This window comes from Oncorhynchus gorbuscha, unplaced genomic scaffold (genome assembly GCF_021184085.1).
Source record: "Oncorhynchus gorbuscha isolate QuinsamMale2020 ecotype Even-year unplaced genomic scaffold, OgorEven_v1.0 Un_scaffold_1103, whole genome shotgun sequence".
NCBI lineage: Eukaryota > Metazoa > Chordata > Actinopteri > Salmoniformes > Salmonidae > Oncorhynchus > Oncorhynchus gorbuscha.
Genome location: NW_025745985.1, coordinates 59,613 through 87,112, shown reverse-complemented (window position 1 = coordinate 87,112; position 27,500 = coordinate 59,613). Strand labels below are relative to the sequence as shown.

Below are 27,500 nucleotides of genomic sequence, written 5' to 3'. Positions count from 1 at the left end.
ACCGACACCACGCACCAGGCCTAGAGTGCGTCTCGGCAGGCTAGTATGCCCTGTTCCTGCTCCTCGCACTTGCCCTGAGGTGCGTGTCCCCAGCACGGTACCACCAGTGCCAGCACCACGCACCAGGCCTTACAGTGCGCCTCGGCAGTCCAGAGCGTCCAGCGATAGTACCCAGTCCAGAGCTTCCAGCGACAGTACCCAGTCCAGAGCGTCCTGCGACAGTACCGAGTCCAGAGCGTCCTGCGACAGTACCCAGTCCAGAGCGTCCGGCGACAGTTCACAGACCGGAACCTCCAACGACGGGCCACAGTCCGTAACCTCCAACGACGGGCCACAGTCCGTAACCTCCAACGACGGGCCACAGTCCGGAGCTTCCAACGACGGGCCACAGTCCGGGGCCACCAACGAAGGGCCCCAGCCCAGGGTCTCCAGCGACGGTCCCCAGCCCGGGGTCACGCCAGGAGGGTCCCCAGCCCGGGGCCTACGGCAAAGATCCGCAGTCCAGAGCCTCCGACGATGATCCACGGGTCAGTGCTACTCAGTGTAAAGAAGTGGAGCAGCGTCCAGAACCAGAGCCGCCACCAAAGTTAGATTCCCACCCAGACCCTCCCATATAGGTTTAGGTTTGCGGCCGGGAGTCCGCACCTTTGGGGGGGGAGGTACTGTCACTCCCTGACCTTAGTTATCTTTGTTTTCTTTATTATTCTGGTTAGGTCAGGGTGTGACGAGGGTGGTATGTGTGTTTTTGTATATCTATGGGATTTTGGTATGTCTAGGTAAATGTAGGTCTTTGGTGGTCTGAATTGGTTCCCAGTCAGAGGCAGCTGTTTATCTTTGTCTCTGATTGGGGATCCTATTTAGGTTGCCATCTTCCATTTTGGTTTTGTGGGTTATTGTCTAGGTGTAGTTGCCTGTCAGCACTCGGTTTATATAGCTTCACGGTCATTTTTGTTATTTTGTTAGTTGTCTAGTGTTCTTTCTTTATTAAAGGAAGTATGTATTCATATCACGCCTTGGTCTCATCAATACGACGAACGTGACAATGGGATTTCTGTTGTTTTGAATTTGGCGCCCTGCAATTTCACTTGCTGCTGTCGAGGTGGGACGCTACTGTCCCACTGATACCAAAGAGGTTTAACAAGTCACATAATAAGTATCATGAACTCTGTGTTCAGTGATATGTATACAGTTGAAGTCAGAAGTTTACATACACTTATGTTGGAGTCATTTAAACTCATTTTTCAACCACTCCATAAATGTATTGTTAACAAGTTTGGAGGAAAAAGGGGGAGCTTGTAAACCTGAAGAACATCATCCCAACCGTGAAGCACGGGGTGGCAGCTTCATGTTTTGGGGTGCTTTGCTGCAAGAGGGACTGGTGCAATTCACAAAATAGATGGCATCATGAGGTAGGAATATTATGTAGATATATTGAAGCAACATCTCAAGACGTCAGTCAGGAAGTTAAAGCTTGTTTGCAAATGTGTCTTCCAAATGGACAATGACCCCAAGCATGCTTCCAAAGTTGTGGCAAAATGGTGTCAGGACAACAAAGTCAAGGTATTGGAGTGGCCATCACAAAGCCCTGACCTCAATCCTATAGAAAAGTTGTGGGCAGAACTGAAAAAGTGTGTGCGAGCAAGGAGGCCTACAAACCTGACTCAGTTACACCAGCTCTGTCAGGAAGAATGGGCCAAAATTCACCCACCTTTTGGTGGGAAGCTTGTGGAAGGCTACCCAAAACATTTGACCCAAATTAAACAATTTAAAGGCAATGCTACCAAATACTAATTTAGTGTATGTAAACTTCTGACCCACTGGGAATGTGATGAAAGAAATTAAAGCTGAAATATATCATTCTCTCTACTATTATTCTGAGATTTTCACATTCTTAAAATAAAGTGGTGATCCTAACTGACCTAAAACAATGAATTTTTACTAGGATTGAATGTTAGGAATTGTGAAAAATTGAGTTTAATTGTACTTGGCTAAGGTGTATGTAAACTTCCGACTTCAACTGTACATTATCATGATTATGTGGATGGAGACAATTTTCTTCATAAAAGTCCATTGTGTTGACAACTTTACTGCTGACATGCAAAACATAATGAAACAAACACCAAAAGATAGTTTTTGAGTGATATTCCCCTTTACGTTTAGTAACCTAGCTATAATATCTCTGTCTTCTCTACTATACTTCAGTTTAGTAACCTAGCTATAATATCTCTGTCTTCTCTACTATACTTCAGTTTAGTAACCTAGCTATAATATCTCTGTCTTCTCTAATATACTTCAGTTTAAATAATAATAATATATGCCATTTAGCAGACGCTTTTATCTAAAGCGACTTACAGTCATGTGTGCATACATTCTACGTATGGGTGGTCCCGGGGATCGAACCCACTACCCTGGCGTTACAAGCGCCATGCTCTACCAACTGAGCTACAGAAGGACCACAGTTTAGTAACCTAGCTATAATATCTCTGTCTTCTCTACTATACTTCAGTTTAGTAACCTAGTTATAATATCTCTGTCTTCTCTACTATACTTCAGTTTAGTAACCTAGTTATAATATATCTGTCTTCTCTACTATACTTCAGTTTAGTAACCTAGTTATAATATCTCTGTCTTCTCTACTATACTTCAGTTTAGTAACCTAGTTATAATATCTCTGTTTTCTCTCCTATACTTCAGTTTAGTAATCTAGTTATAATATCTCTGTCTTCTCTACTACACTTCAGTTTAGTAACCTAGTTATAATGTCTCTGTCTTCTCTACTATACTTCAGTTTAAAAACCTAGCTATAATATCTCTGTCTTCTCTACTATACTTCAGTTTAGTAACCTAGTTATAATATCTATATCTTCTCTACTATACTTCAGTTTCGTAACCTATTTATAATATCTCTGTCTTCTCTACTATACTTCAGTTTAGTAACCTAGTTATAATATCTCTGTCTTCTCTACTATACTTCAGTTTAGTAATCTATTTATAATATTTCTGTCTTCTCTACTATACTTCAGTTTAGTAACCTAGTTATAATATCTCTGTCTTCTCTACTATACTTCAGTTTAGTAACCAAGTTATAATATCTATATCTTCTCTACTATACTTCAGTTTAGTAAACCTAGCTATAATATCTCTGTCTTCTTTACTATACTTCAGTTTAGTAACCTATTTATAATATCTCTGTCTTCTCTACTATACTTCAGTTTAGTAACCTAGCTATAATATCTCTGTCTTCTCTACTATACTTCAGTTTAGTAACCTAGCTATAATATCTCTGTCTTCTCTACTATTCTTCAGTTTAGTAATCTAGCTAAAGTTGCAATGTGCAGAATAAGTATTTTCCTACTAATTATACCCATGTGTTTATAATGCACTAGCCTATGGAACAGAGTGTCATTTGGGATGAACAAATTGTAAAAAAATAAATAATAATAATTGCATCCCAACGAGGTCCAGACTGCTGTGGTGTTGACAGTGATGAGAATGATGCTAACCCGAGGCTGGGCTAGTAGGAAACTGGTTGAATAACTTTATCTGTCTCTCTCTGTCTCTCTCTCTCTTTCTCTGTCTCTCTGTCTCTCTCTCTCTTTCTCTGTCTCTCTGTCTCTCTGTCTCTCTCTCTCTTTCTCTGTCTCTCTGTCTCTCTGTCTCTTTCTCTCTCTCTGTCCCTCTTTCTGTGTCTTTCTCTGTCTCTCTGACCCTCTTTCTGTCTCTTTCTCTGTCTCTCTGACCCTCTTTCTGTCTCTCTCTCTGTCCCTCTTTCTGTCTCTTTCTCTGTCTCTCTGACCCTCTTTCTGTCTCTTTCTCTGTCTCTCTGACCCTCTTTCTGTCTCTCTCTCTGTCTCTCTCTCTGTCTCTCTCTCTCTGTCTCTCTCTCTGCCTCTCTGTCTCTCTGTCTCTCCTCACAGGTCTTGATTTCATTCTACTGGTGAACCTAGTGGCCAAAGGTTGTGACCCTGGCTTCATAGCCAAAGGGAGTCAAAAATGTGATGATATAGATGAGTGTAAAGAGTGGGACAGTAACCCACCCTGTGGAAGTAAAGCCACGTGTTACAACACACAGGGGAGCTTCTACTGTCACTGTCTACCTGGGTTCAGATCCACAACGACTTTAAAGTTTACTCCTCTCACTGGGGAGTGTAACGGTGAGGATTCAATGTGTGTGTGTGTGTGTGTGTGTGTGTGTGTGTGTGTGTGTGTGTGTGTGTGTGTGTGTGTGTGTGTGTGTGTGTGTGTGTGTGTGTGTGTGTGTGTGTGTGTGTGTGTGTGTGTGTGTGTGTGTGTGTGTGTGTGTGTGTGTGTGTGTGTGTGTGTGTGTGTGTGTGTGTGAGTGTGTGAGTGTGAATGCTACATGTCAAGGGAATTAAACATTGCTTTGGCTCCTATCTCCTTATTTCCTCTGTTCAGGATGTTGTCCAATAGAAAAGTGTTTTTGTTGCAAAACGCTTTGACACCCCATATTTCCTTCTCTCTTCAGACCTCAATGAGTGCCTGATAACGCATGTTTGTGGCAACAACACCATTTGCCTCAACACCATCGGGAGCTACAACTGCCAATGCCAACCTGGCTTCAGAGTCTCTACTTACACTGGACGCTGTACAGGTGAGTCCAGCAAGGGAGAATCATTCTGTGTGTGTGTGTGCGTGTGTGTGCGTGTGTGTGTGTGCGTGTGTGTGATGTGAGGATCTCACCTTAGCTTGTGTGTGTGTGTCCACTACAGATGAGGATGAGTGTGTGTGGGTTCCCCCGGTGTGTGGCGTGCTGGGGATATGCACAAACACACCTGGCCGATACACCTGCACCTGTCCGCCAGGGCTCAGTAACCACGGCAACAACACTGCCCCCTGCACAGGTGAGGTGGCCGAGGCCACGCTAGCTCTGACCTCTTACCCATGAAATCTAACGTCTGACCTTTGACCCCGTGACCCTCACCCTTTGAAGACACCTGTCAGATCTCACAACGCCTGGAAAACATGTTTAACCCATCAGTAACCCCGTCACAGGATATAGCAGCAATGTGATGCCCGACTGCTTAGTTGATGACGTGGCACGCAGCCATTGGTGCAGTGTAATAATTACAATTGAGTCAGGCTGGAATGTGACCACGTAAATCAGGGGATTCCAAAACTCTCCTCTGGGACACAAAGCCTTCCGTGTATTGTAGTTATTCCAGAGCTAGTTCACCTGATTCAACTTGTCAACTAATCCTTAAGACCTTGACGAGGTGAATCAGGTGAGATAGTTCAGGAATATAACAAAGTGGTGAAATGTTTGGGTGTCCCAGAGGAGAGGTTTGACAACCACTGACTGCACAGTTGATGACACGGTACACAGCCATTGGTGCAATATAATAATGTGTGTGTGTGAGTGTGCGTGTGCGTGTCTATATGTGTGAATCTTACATGTCAAGGAAACAAAACATTACGTTGAATTATCTTCTATGTTCTGTGCCATATTTGCAGAGCAGTAATTCCCCAACTTCTCCAGAAGCACAGACAGAGATTAGGGAATCACTTGTGGAGAGGTTAGGGAATCACTTGTGGAGAGGTTAGGGAATCACTTGTGGAGAGGTTAGGGAATCACTGGAGGAGAGGTTAGGGAATCACTGGAGGAGAGGTTAGAGAATCACTGGAGGAGAGGTTAGGGAATCACTGGAAGAGAGGTTAGGGAATCACTGGAGGAGAGGTTAGAGAGTCACTGGGGGAGAGGTTAAGGAATCACTGGAGGAGAGATTAGGGAATCACTGGAGGAGAGGTTAACAAATCACTGGAAGAGAGGTTAGGGGGTCACTGGAGTAGAGGTTAGGGAATCACTGGAGGAGAGGTTAGGGAGTCACTGGAGGAGAGGTTAGGGAATCACTGGAAGAGAGGTTAGGGAATCACTGGAAGAGAGTTAGGGAATCACTGGAGGAGAGTTAGGGAATCACTGGAGGAGAGGTTAGGGAGTCACTGGGGGAGAGGTTAGGGAGTCACTGGAGGAGAGGTTAGGGAATCACTGGAAGAGAGGTTAGGGAATCACTGGAGGAGAGGTTATGGAGTCACTGGAGGAGAGGTTAAAGGATCACTGGAGGAGAAATTATGGAGTCACTGGAGGATAGATTAGGGAATCCCTGGAGGAGAGGTTAGGGAATCACTGGAGGAGAGGTTAGGAGAGTCGCTGGAGGAGAGGTTAGGGAGTCACTGGATGAGAGGTTAGGGAATCACTGGAGAAGAGGTTAGAGAGTCACTGGAGGAGAGGTTAGGGAGTCACTGGAGGAGAGATTATTGAGTCACTGGAGGAGAGGTTATAGGATCACTGGAGGAGAGGTTAAAGGATCACTGGAGGAGAGGTTAGAGGATCACTGGAGGAGAGGTTAGGGAATCACTGGAAGAGAGTTTAGGGAATCGCTGGAGGAGAGGTTAGGGAATCACTGGAAGAGTTTGGGGAATCACTGGAGGAGTGGTTAGGGAATCACTGGAGGAGAGGTTAGGGAATCACTGGAGGAGAGGTTAGGGGATCACTGGAGGAGAGGTTCGGGAGTCACTGGAGGAGAGGATAGGGAGTCACTGGAGGAGAGGTTAGGGAATCACTGGAGCAGAGGTTAGGAGAGTCACTGGAGGAGAGGTTAGGGAGTCACTGGAGGAGAGGTTCGGGAGTCACTGGAGGAGAGGTTAAAGGATCACTGGAGGAGAGGTTATGGAGTCACTGGAGGAGAGGTTAAAGGATCACTGGAGGAGAGGTTATGGGGTCACTGGAGGAGAGGTTAAAGGATCACTGGAGGAGAGGTTATGGAGTCACTGGAGGAGAGGTTAAAGGATCACTGGAGGAGAGGTTATGGAGTCACTGCCATGTCAACATGTTTCCTTCTCTCTTCAGACATCGATGAGTGTCTGGAGAAAACACAGATTTGTGGCAGCAACGCCAGTTGCCTCAACACCATTGGGAGCTTCCACTGCCAGTGTCAACCTGGGTTCAGATTCTCTAATCACACTGTGAAGGTGAGTCCCACAACATGGCATCATTGTGTGTGTGTTTTGTCTTGATTGATTGATTCTCCCTATAGTCTCTGTAGTATCTATTGTCCCTATAGTCTCTGTAGTATCTATTGTCCCTATAGTCTCTGTAGTATCTATTGTCACTAAGGCATCTTCAGTCCCTTTGAATCCATATTCTCAATAGTCTATATAAACGTAAATGCTATAGACTCTATGGACTCTATAAAATCTGCCCATGAATACATATGTACAGTATGCAGTGCTTTAGTTGGAAACATCACTACATACTGTACATATGTATGTCCATAGAGTCTATAGCACTTATGTTTTTATAGACTATTGAAACTATCGATACTGAGGGACTAAAGATACTACAGAGACTATAGAGACAATAGATACTACAGAGACTATAGGGACAATAGATACTACAGAGACTATAGGGACTAAAGATACTACAGAGACTATAGAGACAATAGATACTACAGAGACTATAGGGACAATAGATACTACAGAGACTATAGAGACAATAGATACTACAGAGACTATAGGGACAATAGATACTACAGAGACTATAGGGACAATAGATACGACAAAGACTATAGTGACTATAGGGACAATAGATACTACAGAGATTATAGTCACTATAGGGACAATAGATACTACAGAGACTATAGTGACTATAGGGACAATAGATACTACAGAGACTATAGGGACAATATATACTACAGAGACTATAGGGACAATAGATACTACAGAGACTATCGGGACAATAGATACTACAGAGACTATAGGGACAATAGATACTACAGAGACTATAGTGACAATAGATACTACAGAGACTATAGTGACAATAGATACTACAGAGACAATAGGGACAATAGATACTACAGAGACTATAGGGACAATAGATACTACAGAGACTATAGGGACAATAGATACTACAGAGACTATAGGGACAATAGATACTACAGAGACTATAGGGACAATAGATACTACAGAGACTATCGGGACAATAGATACTACAGAGACTATAGAGACTATAGGGACAATAGATACTACAGAGACTATAGGGACAATAGATACTACAGAGACTATAGTGACAATAGATACTACAGAGACTATAGTGGCTATAGGGACAATAGATACTATAGAGACTATCGGGACAATATATACTACAGAGACTATAGTGACAATAGATACTACAGAGACTATAGTGACTATAGGGACAATAGATACTACAGAGACTATAGTGACTATAGGGACAATAGATACTACAGAGACTATAGGGACAATAGATACTACAGAGACTATAGGGACAATAGATACTACAGAGACTATCGGGACAATAGATACTACAGAGACTATAGGGACAATAGATACTACAGAGACTATAGTGACAATAGATACTACAGAGACTATAGTGACAATAGATACTACAGAGACAATAGGGACAATAGATACTACAGAGACTATAGGGACAATAGATACTACAGAGACTATAGGGACAATAGATACTACAGAGACTATAGGGACAATAGATACTACAGAGACTATAGGGACAATAGATACTACAGAGACTATCGGGACAATAGATACTACAGAGACTATAGAGACTATAGGGACAATAGATACTACAGAGACTATAGGGACAATAGATACTACAGAGACTATAGTGACAATAGATACTACAGAGACTATAGTGGCTATAGGGACAATAGATACTATAGAGACTATCGGGACAATATATACTACAGAGACTATAGTGACAATAGATACTACAGAGACTATAGTGACTATAGGGACAATAGATACTACAGAGACTATAGGGACAATAGATACTACAGAGACTATAGGGACAATAGATACTACAGAGACTATAGTGACTATAGGGACAATAGATACTACAGAGACTATAGGAACAATAGATACTACAGAGACTATAGGGACAATAGATACTACAGAGACTATAGGGACAATAGATACTACAGAGACTATAGGGACAATAGATACTACAGAGACTATAGTGACAATATATACTACAGAGACTATAGAGACTATAGGGACAATAGATACTACAGAGACTATAGGGACAATAGATACTACAGAGACTATAGTGACAATATATACTACAGAGACTATAGAGACTATAGGGACAATAGATACTACAGAGACTATAGGGACAATAGATACTACAGAGACTATAGGGACAATAGATACTACAGAGACTATAGGGACAATAGATACTACAGAGACTATAGATACTATAGGGACAATAGATACTGCAGAGACTATAGGGACAAAAGATACTACAGAGACTATAGGGACAATAGATACTACAGAGACTATAGGGACAATAGATACTAGAGAGACTATAGGGACAATAGATACTACAGAGACTATAGGGACAACAGATACTACAGAGACTATAGTGACAATAGATACTACAGAGACTATAGTGGCTATAGGGACAATAGATACTACAGAGACTATAGTGACTATAGGGACAATAGATACTACAGAGACTATAGGGACAATAGATACTACAGAGACTATAGTGACTATAGGGACAATAGATACTATAGAGACTATAGGGACAATAGATACTACAGAGACTATAGTGACTATAGGGACAATAGATACTACATAGACTATAGGGACAATAGATACTACAGAGACTACAGGGACAATAGATACTACAGAGACTATAGGGACAATAGATACTACAGAGACTATAGTGACTATAGGGACAATAGATACTACAGAGACTATAGTGACTATAGGGACAATAGATGCTACAGAGACTATAGGGACAATAGATACTACAGAGACTATAGTGACAATAGATACTACAGAGACTATAGGGACAATAGATACTACAGAGACTATAGGGACAATAGATACTACAGAGACTATAGTGACAATAGATACTACAGAGACTATAGTGACAATAGATACTACAGAGACTATAGGGACAATAGATACTACAGAGACTATAGGGACAATAGATACTACAGAGACTATAGGGACAATAGATACTACAGAGACTATAGGGACAATAGATACTACAGAGACTATAGGGACAATAGATACTACAGAGACTATCGGGACAATAGATACTACAGAGACTATAGTGACAATAGATACTACAGAGACTATAGTGACTATAGGGACAATAGATACTACAGAGACTATAGGGACAATAGATACTACAGAGACTATAGTGACAATAGATACTACAGAGACTATAGTGGCTATATGGACAATAGATACTATAGAGACTATAGGGACAATAGATACTACAGAGACTATAGGGACAATAGATACTACAGATACTATAGTGACTATAGGGACAATAGATACTACAGAGACTATAGGGACAATAGATACTACAGAGACTAGAGGGACAATAGATACTACAGAGACTATAGGGACAATAGATTCTACAGAGACTATAGGGACAATAGATACTACAGAGACTATAGTGACAATATATACTACAGAGACTATAGAGACTATAGGGACAATAGATACTACAGAGACTATAGGGACAATAGATACTACAGAGACTATAGGGACAATAGATACTACAGAGACTATAGGGACAATAGATACTACAGAGACTATAGGGACAATAGATACTACAGAGACTATAGTGACAATATATACTACAGAGACTATAGTGACAATATATACTACAGAGACTATAGGGACAATAGATACTACAGAGACTATAGAGACTATAGGGACAATATATACTACAGAGACTATAGTGACAATAGATACTACAGAGACTATAGAGACTATAGGGACAATATATACTACAGAGACTATAGGGACAATAGATACTACAGAGACTATAGGGACAATAGATACTACAGAGACTATAGGGACAATAGATACTACAGAGACTATAGTGACTATAGGGACAATAGATACTACAGAGACTATAGGGACAATAGATACTACAGAGACTATAGTGACAATAGATACTACAGAGACTATAGTGACTATAGGGACAATAGATACTACAGAGACTATAGGGACAATAGATACTACAGAGACTATAGGGACAATAGATACTACAGAGACTATAGGGACGATAGATACTACAGAGACTATAGGGACAATAGATACTACAGAGACTATAGTGACAATATATACTACAGAGACTATAGAGACTATAGGGACAATAGATACTACAGAGACTATAGTGACAATAGATACTACAGAGACTATAGTGACTATAGGGACAATAGATACTACAGAGACTATAGGGACAATAGATACTACAGAGACTATAGGGACAATAGATACTACAGAGACTATAGGGACGATAGATACTACAGAGACTATAGGGACAATAGATACTACAGAGACTATAGTGACAATATATACTACAGAGACTATAGAGACTATAGGGACAATAGATACTACAGAGACTATAGGGACAATAGTTACTACAGAGACTATAGGGACAATAGATACTACAGAGACTATAGGCACAATAGATACGACAGAGACTATAGAGACAATAGCTACTATGACAACCACTGAGAATAAAGCATTTGTGTCTATATAGACTATTGATACTATCGATACTGAGGCACTAAAGAGACTAAAGAGACTATAGGGACTATAGCTACTATGACAACCACTGAGACTAAAGCATTTATGTCTATATAAACTATTGAGACTATCGATACTGAGGGACTAAAGATACTAAAGAGACTATAGAGACTTTAGAGGAACCGCAGAAGAAGGTAATGACAAGAGAATGGTTGAAGATGCATAAGGAGTAACCAAGGTGATTACTGGGTGTGTTGGGGAATAGTGCTAAGTAAATGTGGATGTGAGTGTTGAAATGACAGGTTAAGATGATTGACATTTGGATATTAAGAGATTGAAATGTGGATATTAACACATCGATATTTGGAAAATAATTGATAATCTGAAGTATTGAATTTGGGATTATAAGAGATATTATTTGTACTGAGTGAATGAGAGCTGTCAGGGAACTATCCTCAGTGTGAAAGAGGTGTGTGTCCGAATGAATACCCCAACCAGTTCCAGCCACTGGTTTGAAAGAGGTGTGTGTCTGAATGAATACCCCAACCAGTTCTGTCCACTGGTTTGAAAGAGGTGTGTGTCTGAATGAATACCCCAACCAGTGGTTTGAAAGAGGTGTGTGTCTGAATGAATACCCCAACCAGTGGTTTGAAAGAGGTGTGTGTCTGAATGAATACCCCAACCAGTTCTGTCCACTGGTTTCAAAGAGGTGTGTGTCTGAATGAATACCCCAACCAATTCTGTGAGTTTTTAACATTATATAGGGATTCTGTGTGATGTGAAGATATGAAAGGAGAGTGTACTATTACCAAATATACTGTATGAATATTATACTGAGGTACTAGAGATGTGATGTAACAATGTATGTAGAGTATAATGGGTTACTAGAGATGTGATGTAACAATGTATGTAGAATATAATGGGTTACTAGAGATGTGATGTAACAATGTATGTAGAGTATAATGTGTTACTAGAGATGTGATGATGTAACAATGTATGTAGAATATAATGGGTTACTAGAGATGTGATGTAACAATGTATGTAGAGTATAATGTGTTACTAGAGATGTGATGATGTAACAATGTATGTAGAGTATAATGTGTTACTAGAGATGTGATGATGTAACAATGTATGTAGAGTATAATGTGTTACTAGAGATGTGATGATGTAACAATGTATGTAGAGTATAATGGGTTACTAGAGATGTGATGTAACAATGTATGTAGAGTATAATGTGTTACTAGAGATGTGATGATGTAACAATGTATGTAGAATATAATGGGTTACTAGAGATGTGATGATGTAACAATGTATGTAGAGTATAATGGGTTACTAGAGATGTGATGATGTAACAATGTATGTAGAGTATAATGTGTTACTAGAGATGTGATGTAACAATGTATGTAGAGTATAATGTGTTACTAGAGATGTGATGATGTAACAATGTATGTAGAGTATAATGGGTTACTAGAGATGTGATGTAACAATGTATGTAGAGTATAATGTGTTACTAGAGATGTGATGATGTAACAATGTATGTAGAATATAATGGGTTACTAGAGATGTGATGATGTAACAATGTATGTAGAATATAATGGGTTACTAGAGATGTGATGATGGAACAATGTATGTAGAATATAATGGGTTACTAGAGATGTGATGTAACAATGTATGTAGAGTATAATGTGTTACTAGAGATTTGTTAATGTAATATGTTGTTAGTGGAGATTTGTTAATGTAATATGTTAGTAGAGATTTGTTAATGTAATATGTTGTTACTAGAGATTTGTTAATGTAATATGTTAGTAGAGATTTGTTAATGTAATATGTTAGTAGAGATTTGTTAATGTAATATGTTGTTAGTAGAGATTTGTTAATGTAATATGTATGTAGAGTATAATGTTAATGTAATATGTTGTTAGTAGAGATTTGTTAATGTAATATGTTGTTAGTAGAGATTTGTTAATGTAATATGTTGTTACTAGAGATTTGTTAATGTTATATGTATGTAGAGTATAGTCACCTGTTTCTGTACAGCACTTTGAGATATCAGCTGATGTACGAAGGGCTATATAAATAAATTTGATTTGATTTTGATTTGAATGTTAATGTAATATGTTGTTAGTAGAGATTTGTTAATGTTATATGTATGTAGAGTATAATGTTAATGTAATATGTTGTTAGTAGAGATTTGTTAATGTAATATGTTGTTAGTAGAGATTTGTTAATGTTATATGTATGTAGAGTATAATGTTAATGTAATATGTTGTTAGTAGAGATTTGTTAATGTAATATGTTGTTACTAGAGATTTGTTAATGTAATATGTTGTTAGTAGAGATTTGTTAATGTAATATGTTGTTTGGGTTAAAGATAAGCTTCCTGTGGACAAATAGGTAAGCTGCCAGTGAAAATGAACAGAACTCACTGGACTCAAACCGGCTGTAAGGGACATTTGGGACAGAAAGAGTAGACAGCACAAGTCAATAGTTAGGACACGCCTCCTCATTCAAGGGTTTTCTTTATTTGAACTATGTTCTACTATCAAATAACACATATGGAATCATGTAGTAACCAAAAAAGTGTAAAACACATTTTAAATAATCTAATTAGCCACACTTGCGTTGATGACAGCTTTGCACACTCTTGCCATTCTCTCAAACAGATTCATGAGATAGTCACCTGGAATGCATTTCAATGAACAGGTTTGCTTTGTTAAAAGTTCATTTGAGGAGGCAGGGGTGGTATACAAAATATAGCCCTATTTGGTAAAAGACCAAGTCCACATTATGGCAAGAACAGCTCAAATAAGCAAAGAGAAACGTCAGTCCATCATTACTTTAAGCCGTGAAGGTCAGTCAATGTGGAACATTTCAATAACTTTGAAAGTTTCATCAAGTGCAGTCGCAACAAACATCAAGCACTATGATGAAACTGTCTCTCATGAGGACAGCCACAGCAAAGGAAGACCCAGAGTTACCTCTGCTGCAGAGGATCAGTATTATAGTTACCAGCCTCAGCGATTGCAGCCCAAATAAATGCTTCACAGAGTTCAAGTAACAGACACATCTCAACATCAACTGTTCTGAGGAGACTGCATGAATCAGGTCAAATTACTGCAAAGAAACCACTACTAAATGACTCCAATAATAAGAAGAGATTTGCACCAAGAAACACAAGAAATAGACATTAAACCGATGAAAATGTGTCCTTTGGCCTGAGGAGTCCAAATTTGACTTTTTTGGTTCCAACCGCTGTGTCGTTGTGAGACACAGAGTAGGTGAACGCATGATCTCCGCATGTGTGGTTCCTACCGTGAAGCATGGAGGAGGAGGTGTAATGGTGTGGCGTGCTTTGCTGGTGACACGGTCTGTGATTTCTTTAGAATTCAAGGCACACTTAACCAGCATGGCTACCACAGCATTCTGCAGTGATACGCCATCCCATCTGGTTTGCACTTAGTGGGACTATCATTTGTTTTTCAACAGGACAATGACCCAACACACCTCCAGGCTGTGTAAGGGCTATTTGACCAAGAAGGAAAGTGACAGAGTGCTGCATCCGATGACCTGGCCTCCACAATCACCCGACCTCAAACCCAATATACATGGATTGGGATAAGTTGGACCGCATAGTGAACGAAAAGCAGTCAACATATGCTCAGCATATGTGGGAACTCCTTCGAGACTTTTGGAAAAGCATTCGAGGTGAAACTGGTTCAGAGAGTTTTGATGTCTTCACTATTATTTTACAATGTAGAAAATAGTAAAAAATAAAGAGAAACCCTTGAATGAGTAGGTGTATCTAAACTTTGGACTGGTTCAAAATGATTAGATTACAAGAAAGGGACTTTGGGATTGTTTACTTCAGAAGTTGCCTATTCTGCTTAATGGGACACTGTATCATCTGAAGTGTGATTCTGTTTACACATGGTTTTATCAAGACTTCTTGGCCAAGATGCAATAAGCTCGATTAAGATGAAGACTTTTAGGTAGTAGCATAGTGAAAACTAAGTACATGTTAATTTTCTTTCTTCCAGGACTGATGGAAAGTCCAATATCAAGTTATCTGATGAGTTTACCAATGATTTTGTCACGTCTGCTCCTGCTCCCCCTCTCTGACGCTCAAGGTTGCCAGGCGGCTCATCATTACTCACACCTCTCCCCATCGTTACGCGCCCCAGCACTTCATCGGACTCACCTGGTCTCCATCACGTCATTGATTATCTATCCTATATCTGTCACCCATCCAGTTCATTTTACAAATCTGCATTGATGTTGCATTGTTTCTCCTGTCCAGAAGCTCTTACTGGTTTTTGTGTCTGTTAATCCATTAAATATTCATTCCCTGTACTTACTTCTCGTCTCCCAGCGTCTGGCATCACAGAGCCATTACAGATTGTGTACATTTCCTTTTTAAAGACTTGCTGAGGCATTTAACAGTTAGTGAGACTGTAGTAATATACAGTATAAAGATGTCATGCAGGTGAAAGAGGACCCAAAAGCGACTTAACAGAAACAGAGTTTATTTATGTCCAAACAGGGAATAACAGAAATCCTCTAGTCTGTAGAGGGGAATAACTGGAGAAGCGGCCACAGACTGCAGGTCGCTTCTCGGGTAGGCGCAGGCCGTAGTTGACAGAGACACCTGCTCACACGCAGCATCTGATGAAGGCAAAAAACACGACAGGACAGGGCGATACACAATCACAGCAAAAACACGACAGGACAGGGCGAAACGCAATCACAGCATGGTGAATACTAAACAAGGAACCGACGGGACAGGAACGGAACACAAAGGAATAAATAGGGACTCTAATCAGGGGAAAGGATCGGGAACAGGTGTGGGAAGACTAAATGATGATTAGGGGAATAGGAACAGCTGGGGGCAGGAACGGAACGATAGAGAGAAGAGAGAGCGAGAGAGTGAGAGAGGGAGGGGGAGAGAGAGGGATAGAAGGAGGGAAAGAACCAAATAAGACCAGCAGAGGGAAACGAATAGAATGGGGAGCACAGGGACAAGACATGATAATAAATGACAAACATGACAAAAGATACCTGGATCCGGCTGTTTTTCAGTTTATTTTTATTTAAATTGAACCTTTATTTGACTAGACAAGTCAGTTAAAAACAAAATGTTACTTACAATGATGCCCTAGGAACAGTGGGTTAACTGCCTTGTTCAGGGGCAGAACAACATGTATATTGTCTTTCAGCTCCGGGGGATTCGATCAAGCAACCATTCGGTTATTGTCCCAATGCTCTAACCACTAGGCTACCTGCCACTAGGATACCTATCTCCTCTCTTGGGTCGGGGGTAGTATTTTCACCTCCTGATGAAAAGCATGCCCAAAGTAAATAGCCTGTTTCTTAATCCCAGAATTTAGGATATGCATATAATTAGTAGATTTGGATAGAAAACACTCTAAAGTTTCCAAAACTGTTAAAATAATATGCCTGTGAGTATAACAGAACTAATATGGCAGGTGAAAACCGGAGAAAAATCCATCCAGGAAGTGGAATTGTTTTCATGTGGCTGTTTTTCATTTAAATAGTTTGTCTGGTTTCAGGCTTTTATTTTGAAAAACGACGTGTTAAAAGCCATTTCAACAGTTTTAACAATAGTTATCACAGTGTCATACAAGGAGGGAAAATGTTGCTGTCTGAAGAGGTAGCATTGAATTGTACACAGCATCTCCTCTCACTCTATCTTGGTTCGTGCAGGTGACTGTGACCACCTCCTCAGACCAATTGACAGTACGCCCAGAACATTGTTCTGGTAACCAAAATGAGTATCTCAGTTTCAAGGTCCCAGATTTGAGAGAAGAACCCTTGTTAGTTATCAGTCAGTCAGTCACTTGCAGGAACCAATGTTGCATAATGAATCATGTAAATCATGCTTATATGAATTGTGTGGATAGCCGTATATTAGAGAACTAACGGGACTGTCCCGGCAGAGCTCCTGACCGATGTGAACTATGCATGAAGTTTGTTGGAACCTCTCCAGCTTGCTGATAATAAAGAATGATTCATTTAAGTTTGACTTTGAGTCCCTGGTGGTAATTTCCACGACAACGCAAATAATATTATGTTGTCACATCAGCACGGCGATGGTTGTAATGGATACCCTGTTTGGTTTGTGCAAGTGTGATTGATAGGTGAGAACAGCATGTTTGTGTGTCCGTGTGTGTGTGTTTGTGTGTCTGTGTGTCTGTGTGTGTGGCAAGGGCTCAACATGCTTTGTGTGTGTCCACTACAGATGAGGATGTGCGTGTGTATTTGTGCATCCGTGTGTGTGTGTGTGTGTGTGTGTGTGTGTGTGTGTGTGTGATGCGAGCATCTCAGCTTAGCTTGTGTGTGTGTGTCCACTACAGATGAGGATGAGTGTGTGTGGGTTCCCCCGGTGCGCAGCCCTCTGGGCATGTGCACTAACACACCTGGTCTATACACCTGTCTGTCAGGGCTTAGTAACAACAGTAACAACACTGCGCCCGGCAGAGACGAGATGGCTGAGGCCATGCTAGCCCTGACTCCTGATGCCTGCCCTGACCTCTGACCCCCGACCTCTAACCCCCCGACCCCTGTCTTTTGGCCACATTCCAATCCAGACATCTGCCTGAACTCACAGCTGTACCCGTCACGTGATATAGCAGCAATCTGATGCCTGAGTAGCTGCTGCCTTGACAGGAACTAATGGGGATCCAGAATAAATACAACTACAGCTAGGTAGCACACAGCCATTGGTTGAAGTAATACAACAGCTGTATTGCAGTTGGACTGGAACGTGAACCCGTACCCTAAACCAGTTGGAACGTGACCCCGTACCCTAAACCAGTTGGAACGTGAACCCGTACCCTAAACCAGTTGGAACGTGACCCCGTACCCTAAACCAGTTGGAACGTGACCCCGTACCCTAAACCAGTTGGAACGTGACCCACGTACCCTAAACCAGTTGGAACGTGAACCCACCTAAACCAGTTGGAACGTGAACCCGTACCCTAAACCAGTTGGAATGAACCCGTACCCTAAACCAGTTGGAACGTGACCCCGTACCACACTTAAACCAGTTGGAACGTGACCCCGTACCTAAACCAGTTGGAACGTGAACCCGTTGACCCTAAACCAGTTGGAACGTGACCCGTACCCTAAACCAGTTGGGACGGACTCCGTGACCCGTGAAAAACCAGTTGGAACGTGACCCTACCTAAACCAGTTGGAACGTGAACCCGTACCCTAAACCAGTTGGAACGTGAACCCGTACCCTAAACCAGTTGGAACGTGACCCCGTACCCTAAACCAGTTGGAACGTGAACCCGTACCCTAAACCAGTTGGGACGTGACCCCGTACCCTAAACCAGTTGGAACGTGACCCCGTACCCTAAACCAGTTGGAACGTGACCCCGTACCCTAAACCAGTTGGAACGTTTACCCGTACCCTAAACCAGTTGGAACGTGAACCCGTACCCTAAACCAGTTGGAACGTGAACCCGTACCCTAAACCAGTTGGAACGTGAACCCGTACCCTAAACCAGTTGGGACGTGACCCCGTACCCTAAACCAGTTGGAACGTGACCCCGTACCCTAAACCAGTTGGGACGTGACCCCATACCCTAAACCAGTTGGAACATGACCCCGTACCCTAAACCAGTTGGAATGGGACCCCGTACCCTAAATCAGTTTGAACGTGACCACGTACCCTAAATCAGTTTGAACGTGACCCTGTACCCTAAACCAGTTGGAACGTGACCCCGTACCCTAAACCAGTTTGAACATGACCCCGTACACTAAACCAGTTGGAACGTGACCCCATACCCTAAACCAGTTGGAACGTGACCCCGGACACTAAACCAGTTTGAAAGTGACCCCGTACCCTAAACCAGTTGGAACGTCATCCCGTACCCTAATCCAGTTTGAACGTGACCCCGTACCCTAAACCAGTTGGAACGTGACCCCGTACCCTAAACCAGTCTGAACGTGACCCCGTACCCTAAACCAGTTGGAACGTGACCCCAACACATCGTCTTGTAGGAGGCAGAACTAAGACTCGGTTTGCGTCCCAATAATCCCTCCTCTCTCGTGAAGTGTACACTTGTTCACTTTCCTTCACTGATCTCACACTAGCATGCCCCCACCAATCCAATGCTTTTAGATTTGAAGTAGTGAACGAGTGTACACTTCAGAAGAAAGGAGAGAGCAGTGGCCTCATGAGTGGAATGTTTCTTAATATTTTTCATAATTTCATAATTAATTAAACAACTTTTTATAATTTTTAATGTAAAAAGTCCAGTGTTTCTATTTTAACGTTTTTGTTATATTACACTCTAATGTTATGTATATAAATATAATGTTGGAATGCAAACTCAAAATTGTATACAATTCTATATCTGACATGGTACAGGTGTCTCATATTTAGACAGTCAAATAGCGATGGATATCTCCTAAAAAACGATGCAGAGGAAATAATATGACATTTTAAGTGCGGTCATCCGGACCAGGTTGAAGATCAAATGCGGCCCACTTGGCAAAATGAGTGTGACCCCCCTGAACTAGACTGTTAGAGAGGTCACTACCCTCACTGACCCCCCTGATCTAGACTGTTAGAGAGGTTACTACCCTCACTGTTCCCAATACTACTTCCTCAAAAAGGGTTACTGTTGTGCCACTGCAAACTGCCCCATGAGGACAGGTCTAGGTTCAGTTACTGTGTAAGCCTGGATAATGATGATCAGTAAGGGACTATCTAAACTGATCTGAGTGTGGTGCTTATATTACAGTAGGGACTTTCCTCTGTTGCTGTAGATACCGTTATTCCACTGGCAGCTTCCTCTTTGTAGTTTTGAGGCCCAAATGACACCTTATTCCCTGTATAGTGCACTACATTAGACCAGGGCCCATAGTGCACTGTATAATAGGTTGTCATTTGGGATGCGTGCTTGGATGGTTACCATGGTAACATTTCATCACTGGTGTGCTGTGGGTTTCTGGGTGTTTTAATCTCCACCTCAACTTCCTCTCTGTCTCATGTCTTCATTTATAACTTAGTTAGTTGGTATCTGATGGGCCTGTAGGACCTGCCTTGTTGACAGCGTTGTTAAGAAGGTAGAAACTGGGGTCTGTAGGACCTGCCTTGTTGACAGTGCTGTTAAGAAGGTAGAAACTAGTGCCTGTAGGACCTTCCTTGTTGACAGTGCTGTTAAGAAGGTAGAAACTAGGGCCTGTAGGACCTGCCTTGTTGACAGTGCTATTAAGAAGGTAGAAACTAGGGCCTGTAGGACCTGCCTTGTTGACAGTGCTGTTAAGAAGGTAGAAACTAGGGCCTGTAGGACCTGCCTTGTTGACAGTGCTGTTAAGAAGGTAGAAACTAGTGCCTGTAGGACCTTCCTTGTTGACAGTGCTGTTAAGAAGGTAGAAACTAGGGCCTGTAGGACCTGCCTTGTTGACAGTGCTGTTAAGAAAGTAGAAACTAGTGCCTGTAGGACCTTCCTTGTTGACAGTGCTGTTAAGAAGGTAGAAACTAGGGCCTGTAGGACCTACCTTGTTGACAGTGCTGTTAAGAAGGTAGAAACTAGTGCCTGTAGGACCTGCCTTGTTGACAGTGTTGTTAAGAAGGTAGAAACTAGGGCCTGTAGGACCTGCCTTGTTGACAGCGTTGTTAAGAAGGTAGAAACTGGGGCCTGTAGGACCTGCCTTGTTGACAGTGCTGTTAAGAAGGTAGAAACTAGTGCCTGTAGGACCTTCCTTGTTGACAGTGCTGTTAAGAAGGTAGAAACTAGGGCCTGTAGGACCTGCATTGTTGACAGTGCTGTTAAGAAGGTAGAAACTAGGGCCTGTAGGACCTGCCTTGTTGACAGTGCTGTTAAGAAGGTAGAAACTAGTGCCTGTAGGACCTTCCTTGTTGACAGTGCTGTTAAGTGCTGTTAAGAAGGTAGAAACTAGGGCCTGTAGGACCTTCCCTTCCCTGAAGGGACACGTTCAGTAAAATTCTTTGAGGAATGGATCCCTGACTACCTACAAATGGACACTCAGGCTGGTCGGGTGAAGCTGGACAGAGCCCATCGCTCTCAAGCACCGATACCCGGTCCCAATCGGCGCCCACGGCCGGTGGTTATAGAGTTCCACAACTTCACCGACAAGCAGCGCGTCATGGATGCGGCTAGAAACATCGGCTCTGATGGTAGTCAACATAAAGGTCCAAAGGTCTCATTCTTCAATGATTACTCCACAGCGGTTGTACGAAGACGCAAAGCGTTTGATGGGGCGAAGGCTCGACTCAGAAGAATGAAGATGGACTACGCACTGTTGTACCCGGCCACATTGGAGATTATGGTCAACGGATCTCCTAAAAAGCTCTACTCACCTGAAGAGGCTGCTGCGTTTATTGACTCTTTAACTTGACCTCCACAGTATTGAATAACTTTGTTTATTTTTGGTTGAATCTGATCATAATATATAATATATGCCATTTAGCACCTTTTATCCACAGCATTGAGTCATAACATTGTTTATTTTTGGTTGAATCTGATCATGAAACAGTGGTGTGAGTTCTCACGTACTCCGGCTCAGTAATATTCGTATCTTTATTATTTTTCTTGCTAAAGTAAAAGCCGCTATAGCTCAGGCTGAGATATGTGTGAATCCATATTGGTGCCCAGGCTTGGTTTTAGGTGGAAGAGCCTGAATTTTCTTTTATTGATTTTCTTTTCCATACATATAAAGGATGAGGCTATTGAGCGGCAATGCGGACTTAAGAGTCTACATTGGAGAGTTGAAATCCCCTGCATGTTAGCTAGTGGGAAAACCCCCTTTTGGATCTTTACATGTTTAATTTTTGGGTTTAGTATAGTTCGAGTTCAGGGTTCATATAGTTTGTTTATGCTCAGTGAGATAGAGGAGAGTTCAACACATGGAAAAAGGTAGCACCCCACTTTTACAGTAGGATCCAGCCTGGATATTGAATGGTCAAGACACAATGGCAGGTAACAGACTGCGTGTATGTACATGGAACATTAGAGGAAGCCATAACCCCATTAAAAGGAAGAAGGTTCTGTCTTTGTTGAAAAAATAAAATATTGATATTGCCCTGTTGCCCTGTTGCCCTGTTGCCCTGTTGCCCTGTTGCCCTGTTGCCCTGTTGTCCTGTTGCCCTGTTGCCCTGTTGCCCTGTTGCCCTGTTGTCCTGTTGCCCTGTTGTCCTGTTGCCCTGTTGCCCTGTTGCCCTGTTGCCCTGTTGCCCTGTTGCCCTGTCGCCCTGTTTCAAGAAACTCATTTGGATGGTAAGGAGCACCTGAAATTACAACAAGGAGGATTTGGTCAAGTGTTTTTCTCATCATTTACATCCAGAAGTAGAGGTGTAGCAATTCTGGTGCAAAAGAACTTACCACTTAAGGTCTTGAATTGTGTGAAAGATACATTTGGTCGCTTTGTTATAATTAATGGTACTTTACAAGGGCAGAACATTTCCATAATTAATATTTACTTTCCCCCTGCTCACCCCCCTGATTTCCTCACTAAGGCGTTCCTAGATTTTTCAGAATTAAACTCGGACAATGCAGTTGTTGGAGGAGATTTTAACTGCTTGCTGAACCCCCTTATTGATAGGTTTCCCAGCGGTATAGCTTCACTCTCTCCTCAAGCTAAGTCACTTAAAGCTATTTGTGATGATCTGGGGTATGCGGATGTCTGGAGAGCCTTTCATCCCTCCAATAGAGAGTTCACTTTTTTCTCTGCACCTCATGGATGTCAGACTAGAATAGATTATTTTTATTATGCCCAGGACGTCTTTGCAGTCTGTTTTATCCAGGAAGCATAGTCATATCTGATCATGCTGAGGTGATCCTTGACATAAAACTCAACGGGGCATTCAATCGGTCAAGACATTGGAGATTGAACACAACCATTCTTAAAGACCATACATTCACATCATATTTTATAACAGAGTTTAAAGCGTTTTTCTTTATTAACTCTCAATCAACAGATAACCCGTCACTCCTTTGGGAGACCTGTAAAGCGTATGCCAGGGGTCTGATTATGTCATACACACCTACTAAGAGACGGAAAAAGCGGGAAAAGCAAAACATGTTAGAGGGTGAATTAGGAACTAAAGAGAAGGACTACATTAGAACGCCCACTCCTTCCCTATTAAAGGAAATATCAGTCATTAGATCAACGTTAGACTTTCTCCTAACACAGGACGCTGAAAATAAAATTAGATTTGTCAGGCAAAAAGCTATATGAACATGGCGATAAGCCAGGAAAGTACTTGGCATACCTAGCTAGAAAGAGGGCTGACTCTCAGTCAATTGCTACTATTACTGACCCTGATGGTAATCATTTATATGAAAATAAATTGATAAGTGACTCATTTAAGAAATTTTATACAAACCTTTATGCCTCAGAACTGCCAAAGGATGCACCCAAATTAATGGAGAACTTCTTTGGTAAGATTGAGCTCCCTACTATCTCCGAAGAACAGAGGTCCCTCCTCAATGCCCCTATTACCAAGGAAGAGATAATGTTCGCAATTAAGAATCTGCAAAATGGTAAGGCCCCAGGACCAGATGGGTTTTGTAGTGAGTTCTATAAAGAGTTCCATGGCCTGATCCTTGAGCCATTGCGTGATATGTTTAACCACTCATTTTCAAATGACCAACTTCCTCAAACGCTGAGAGAAGCCAACATTTCACTTATTCTCAAAAAGGGAAAATGTCCAGAGTCTTGTTCTTCATACAGACCAATTTCCCTTCTGAATGTGGATAGAAAATTGCTTTCTAAAATTCTAGCCACAAGATTAGAGGACTCACTGCCACTAATTGTGAAAGGAGACCAAACTATACAGGGCTATACAGGGCCTATACAGGGGCTATACAGGGGCTATACAGGGGCTATACAGGGCTGCTCATTGGTGATGTTCACCATAAAATAAGCTTTATGCTGATGATGTCCTGATATTCATCTCTAGTCCCGAGACTTCAATTAAATCTCTTGTTAATATTATTGAATTATTCAGCGGATTCTCAGGCTATAAGATTAACCTTACTAAGTCAGAGGCTATGCCACTTGGTAGCCTGCATTCTGTACCTAATACTTCTCCCCCCTTCTCTTTTAAATGGTCTCCCTCAGGTTTCATGTATCTGGGTATATTTGTAACTCCAAAATTCCAGCAAATGTACAAAGCCAATTTTGTTCCCTTGTTTGATACAATAAGACAGGATCTGGAGCGCTGGAATTCTCTCCCGATTTCTTGGTTGGGTAGAATATCCCTCTTGAAAATTAACATTTTACCTAGACTACTTTACCCAATCCAAATGATCCCGGTATTACTCTCCAATACAGTAATAAAGGATGTAAATGGATGGCTAAGTTCCTTTATATGGAGTAAACGCAAGCCAAGACATAAGATGGCAATATTGCAGCTGCCAAGTTCTATGGGCGGCTTGGACCTGCCCAATATCAGGTTCTATCAATGGTATGCCCACCTTTGTTATATTTCTGACTGGATCACAAATGATGACTCCTCTATTTGGTTAGACATTGAGACTTCTCTGTCAAAATACCCCTTACAGGATCTTTTATTCTTCAGAAGTTTCAAGTCTGTAAAAGATCACTGCAATAATCCCATTACACTTAACACACTCAAAGTATGGAGGTCAGTTCAACGCTTCCTGGGAAGGTCCAAACTAACCTCTGCTCTTACCCCAATTCTTAACAACACAGATTTCAGTCCAGGATTGCTGGATGCTGGTTTTAACTTATGGCTTAATAAGGGCATACGCAGGCTAAATGACTTATTTGCTGATAAGATTTGGTTGTCATTTGAGCAGATGGTCGAGAAATATCGACTCCCAAAGCAGGACTTTTTCCGCTTCCTACAAGTAAGACATTATATTCTGAAGAGCACCACCTTAATTGCTAACCCTGATATGTCTGTCATTGAAAAAAAGCTTTTTCTCCCACAAAGGAAAATGTCTGTAAGTCTGTTTTATGATACTTTAAGGTCATTTTCTGCTGTCAACACACAGAGGGTGAAACAAGTGGGAGAAAGAATTGTCTGTTACTATTGACGAAGAGACGTGGGAGGACATTTGGAGATATGCAAAAACAATACCTATATGTAACCGTACTAGAGCAATCCAATTAAGAATAATACACAGATTGCATATATCCCCAAATCGCAGACATGCTTTTAGCCCCACTTCCTCTTCCCCTCAGTGTCTTAAATGCAAAACTGATACAGGCACCCTAACACATTGTTTATGGTCATGTACCAAAATACAAAGATACTGGTCTGGTGTTCTGCAAGAAATTGAAAAGATCCTAGGGGTTGATCTAGAACTGGACCCAGTTTCTTTACTGTTAGGTCTCCCTACTAGGCATGTTACTTCTGTGGGTAAAAGGAGGCTTTACAACATCCTTACCTTCGCAGCGAGGAAAAACATCCTTTTACAGTGGATTAGTGATAAGGTTCCTTCTATTAAAGATTGGCATAAGATACTATTTGAATGGGTGCCTCTGGAATATCTGACATGTACATTGCATTCTAAAACAGACCATTTCTACAAAGTATGGGAACCCTATCTAAATTACCTAGAACCTGATGTATCAGCTATTATGCTGCAAGGATTCACTTAGAATGGCAGGGATCTATGTATTTCAGAACTACACTGTACGTTCCAAGTGTGGAACCTAACCCCTTGGTTTAAACTGAGCTTTTTTGTTTAATTTCTGTTTGTAAGTTTGTTTAAAATGTATGTATTGAGAGAGGCAATGATGGTGATGGGGTGAGAGAAGCACCGAGCGGGAAGAGGAAAATGATGTACGTATGTATGGGTATGTATGTGTGTGTGTGTGTTGCGTGCGCGTATGTATGTGTATGGTTGTGTGTGTATGTATCTATGTGTATATATATGCGCGTAGATATGTGTAAGTGGGTGCTGTTTTTCTTGTTTTTGTTCTGTGTGTTGTATCTCTTAATATGGGTGAAAACTGTGATATTCCAATAAAAATACTATTTTTTTTAAAGGTAGAAACTAGGGCTTGTAGGACCTGGCTTGTTGACAGTGTTGTTAAGAAGGTAGAAATTAGGGCCTGTAGGACCTGCATGTTGAAAGTGCTGTTATTAAGAATGTAGGAAGAGAGAGAGAGAGAGAGAGAGAGAGAGAGAGAGAGAGAGAGAGAGAGAGAGAGGAAGAAGGAAGAGAGAGAGAGAGAGAGAGAGAGAGAGAGAGAGAGAGAGAGAGAGAGAGAGAGAGAGAGAGAGAGAGAGAGAGAGAGAGAGAGAGAGAGAGAGAGAGAGAGATAGAGAGAGGATAGAGAGAGAGAAGAGAGAGAGAGAGAATAGAGAGAGGATAGAGAGAGGATAGAGAGAGAGGAAGAGAGAGAGAGAGAATAGAGAGAGGATAGAGAGAGGATAGAGAGAGGAAGAAGGAAGAGAGAGAGAGGATAGAGAGAGAGATAGAATAGAGAGAGGATAGAGAGAGGAAGAAGAGAGAGAGAGAGAGAGAGAGAGAGAGAGAGAGAGAGAGAGAGAGAGAGAGAGAGAGAGAGAGAGAGAGAGAGAGAGAGAGAGAGAGAGAGAGAGAGAGAAGAGAGAGAGAGAGAGAGAGAGAGAGAGAGAGAGAGAGAGAAGAAGAGAGAGAGAGAGAGAGGAAGAGAGAGAGAGAGAGAGAGAGAGAGAGAGAGAGAGAGAGAGAGAGAGAGAGAGAGAGAGAGAGAGAGAGAGGATAGAGAGAGGAAGAGAGAGAGAGAGAAGAGAGAGAGAGAGAGAGAGAGAGAGAGAGAGAGAGAGAGAGAGAGAGAGAGAGAGAGAGAGAGAGAGGAAGAAGGAAGAGAGAGAGAGAGAGAGAGAGAGAGAGAGAGAGAGAGAGAGAGAGAGAGAGAGAGAGAGAGAGAGAGAGAGAGAGAGAGAGAGAGAGAGAGAGAGAGAGAGAGAGAGAGAGAGAGAGAGAGAGAGAGAG

General features: G+C 41.7%; 1 protein-coding gene across 2 annotated transcripts in view; it reads left to right on the top strand.

The window, feature by feature from the left end:
* The window catches only part of LOC124021417 (adhesion G protein-coupled receptor E1-like), an 18,453-nt gene extending 2,431 nt beyond the window's left edge, over nucleotides 1-16,022 (top strand). The window contains exons 2-6 of one of the 2 annotated variants that reach the window (XM_046336605.1): nucleotides 3,918-4,154; nucleotides 4,487-4,612; nucleotides 4,731-4,862; nucleotides 6,866-6,987; nucleotides 15,678-16,022. In XM_046336605.1, the coding sequence (XP_046192561.1) occupies nucleotides 3,918-4,154; nucleotides 4,487-4,612; nucleotides 4,731-4,862; nucleotides 6,866-6,987; nucleotides 15,678-15,770 (710 nt within the window). In that variant the 3' untranslated portion in view covers nucleotides 15,771-16,022. Of the gene's footprint in view, nucleotides 1-3,917; nucleotides 4,155-4,486; nucleotides 4,613-4,730; nucleotides 4,863-6,865; nucleotides 6,988-15,587 lie in introns of both variants that reach the window. The other variant, XM_046336606.1, reaches the window with a different exon arrangement.
* Nucleotides 16,023-27,500: the final 11,478 nt, after the last annotated feature.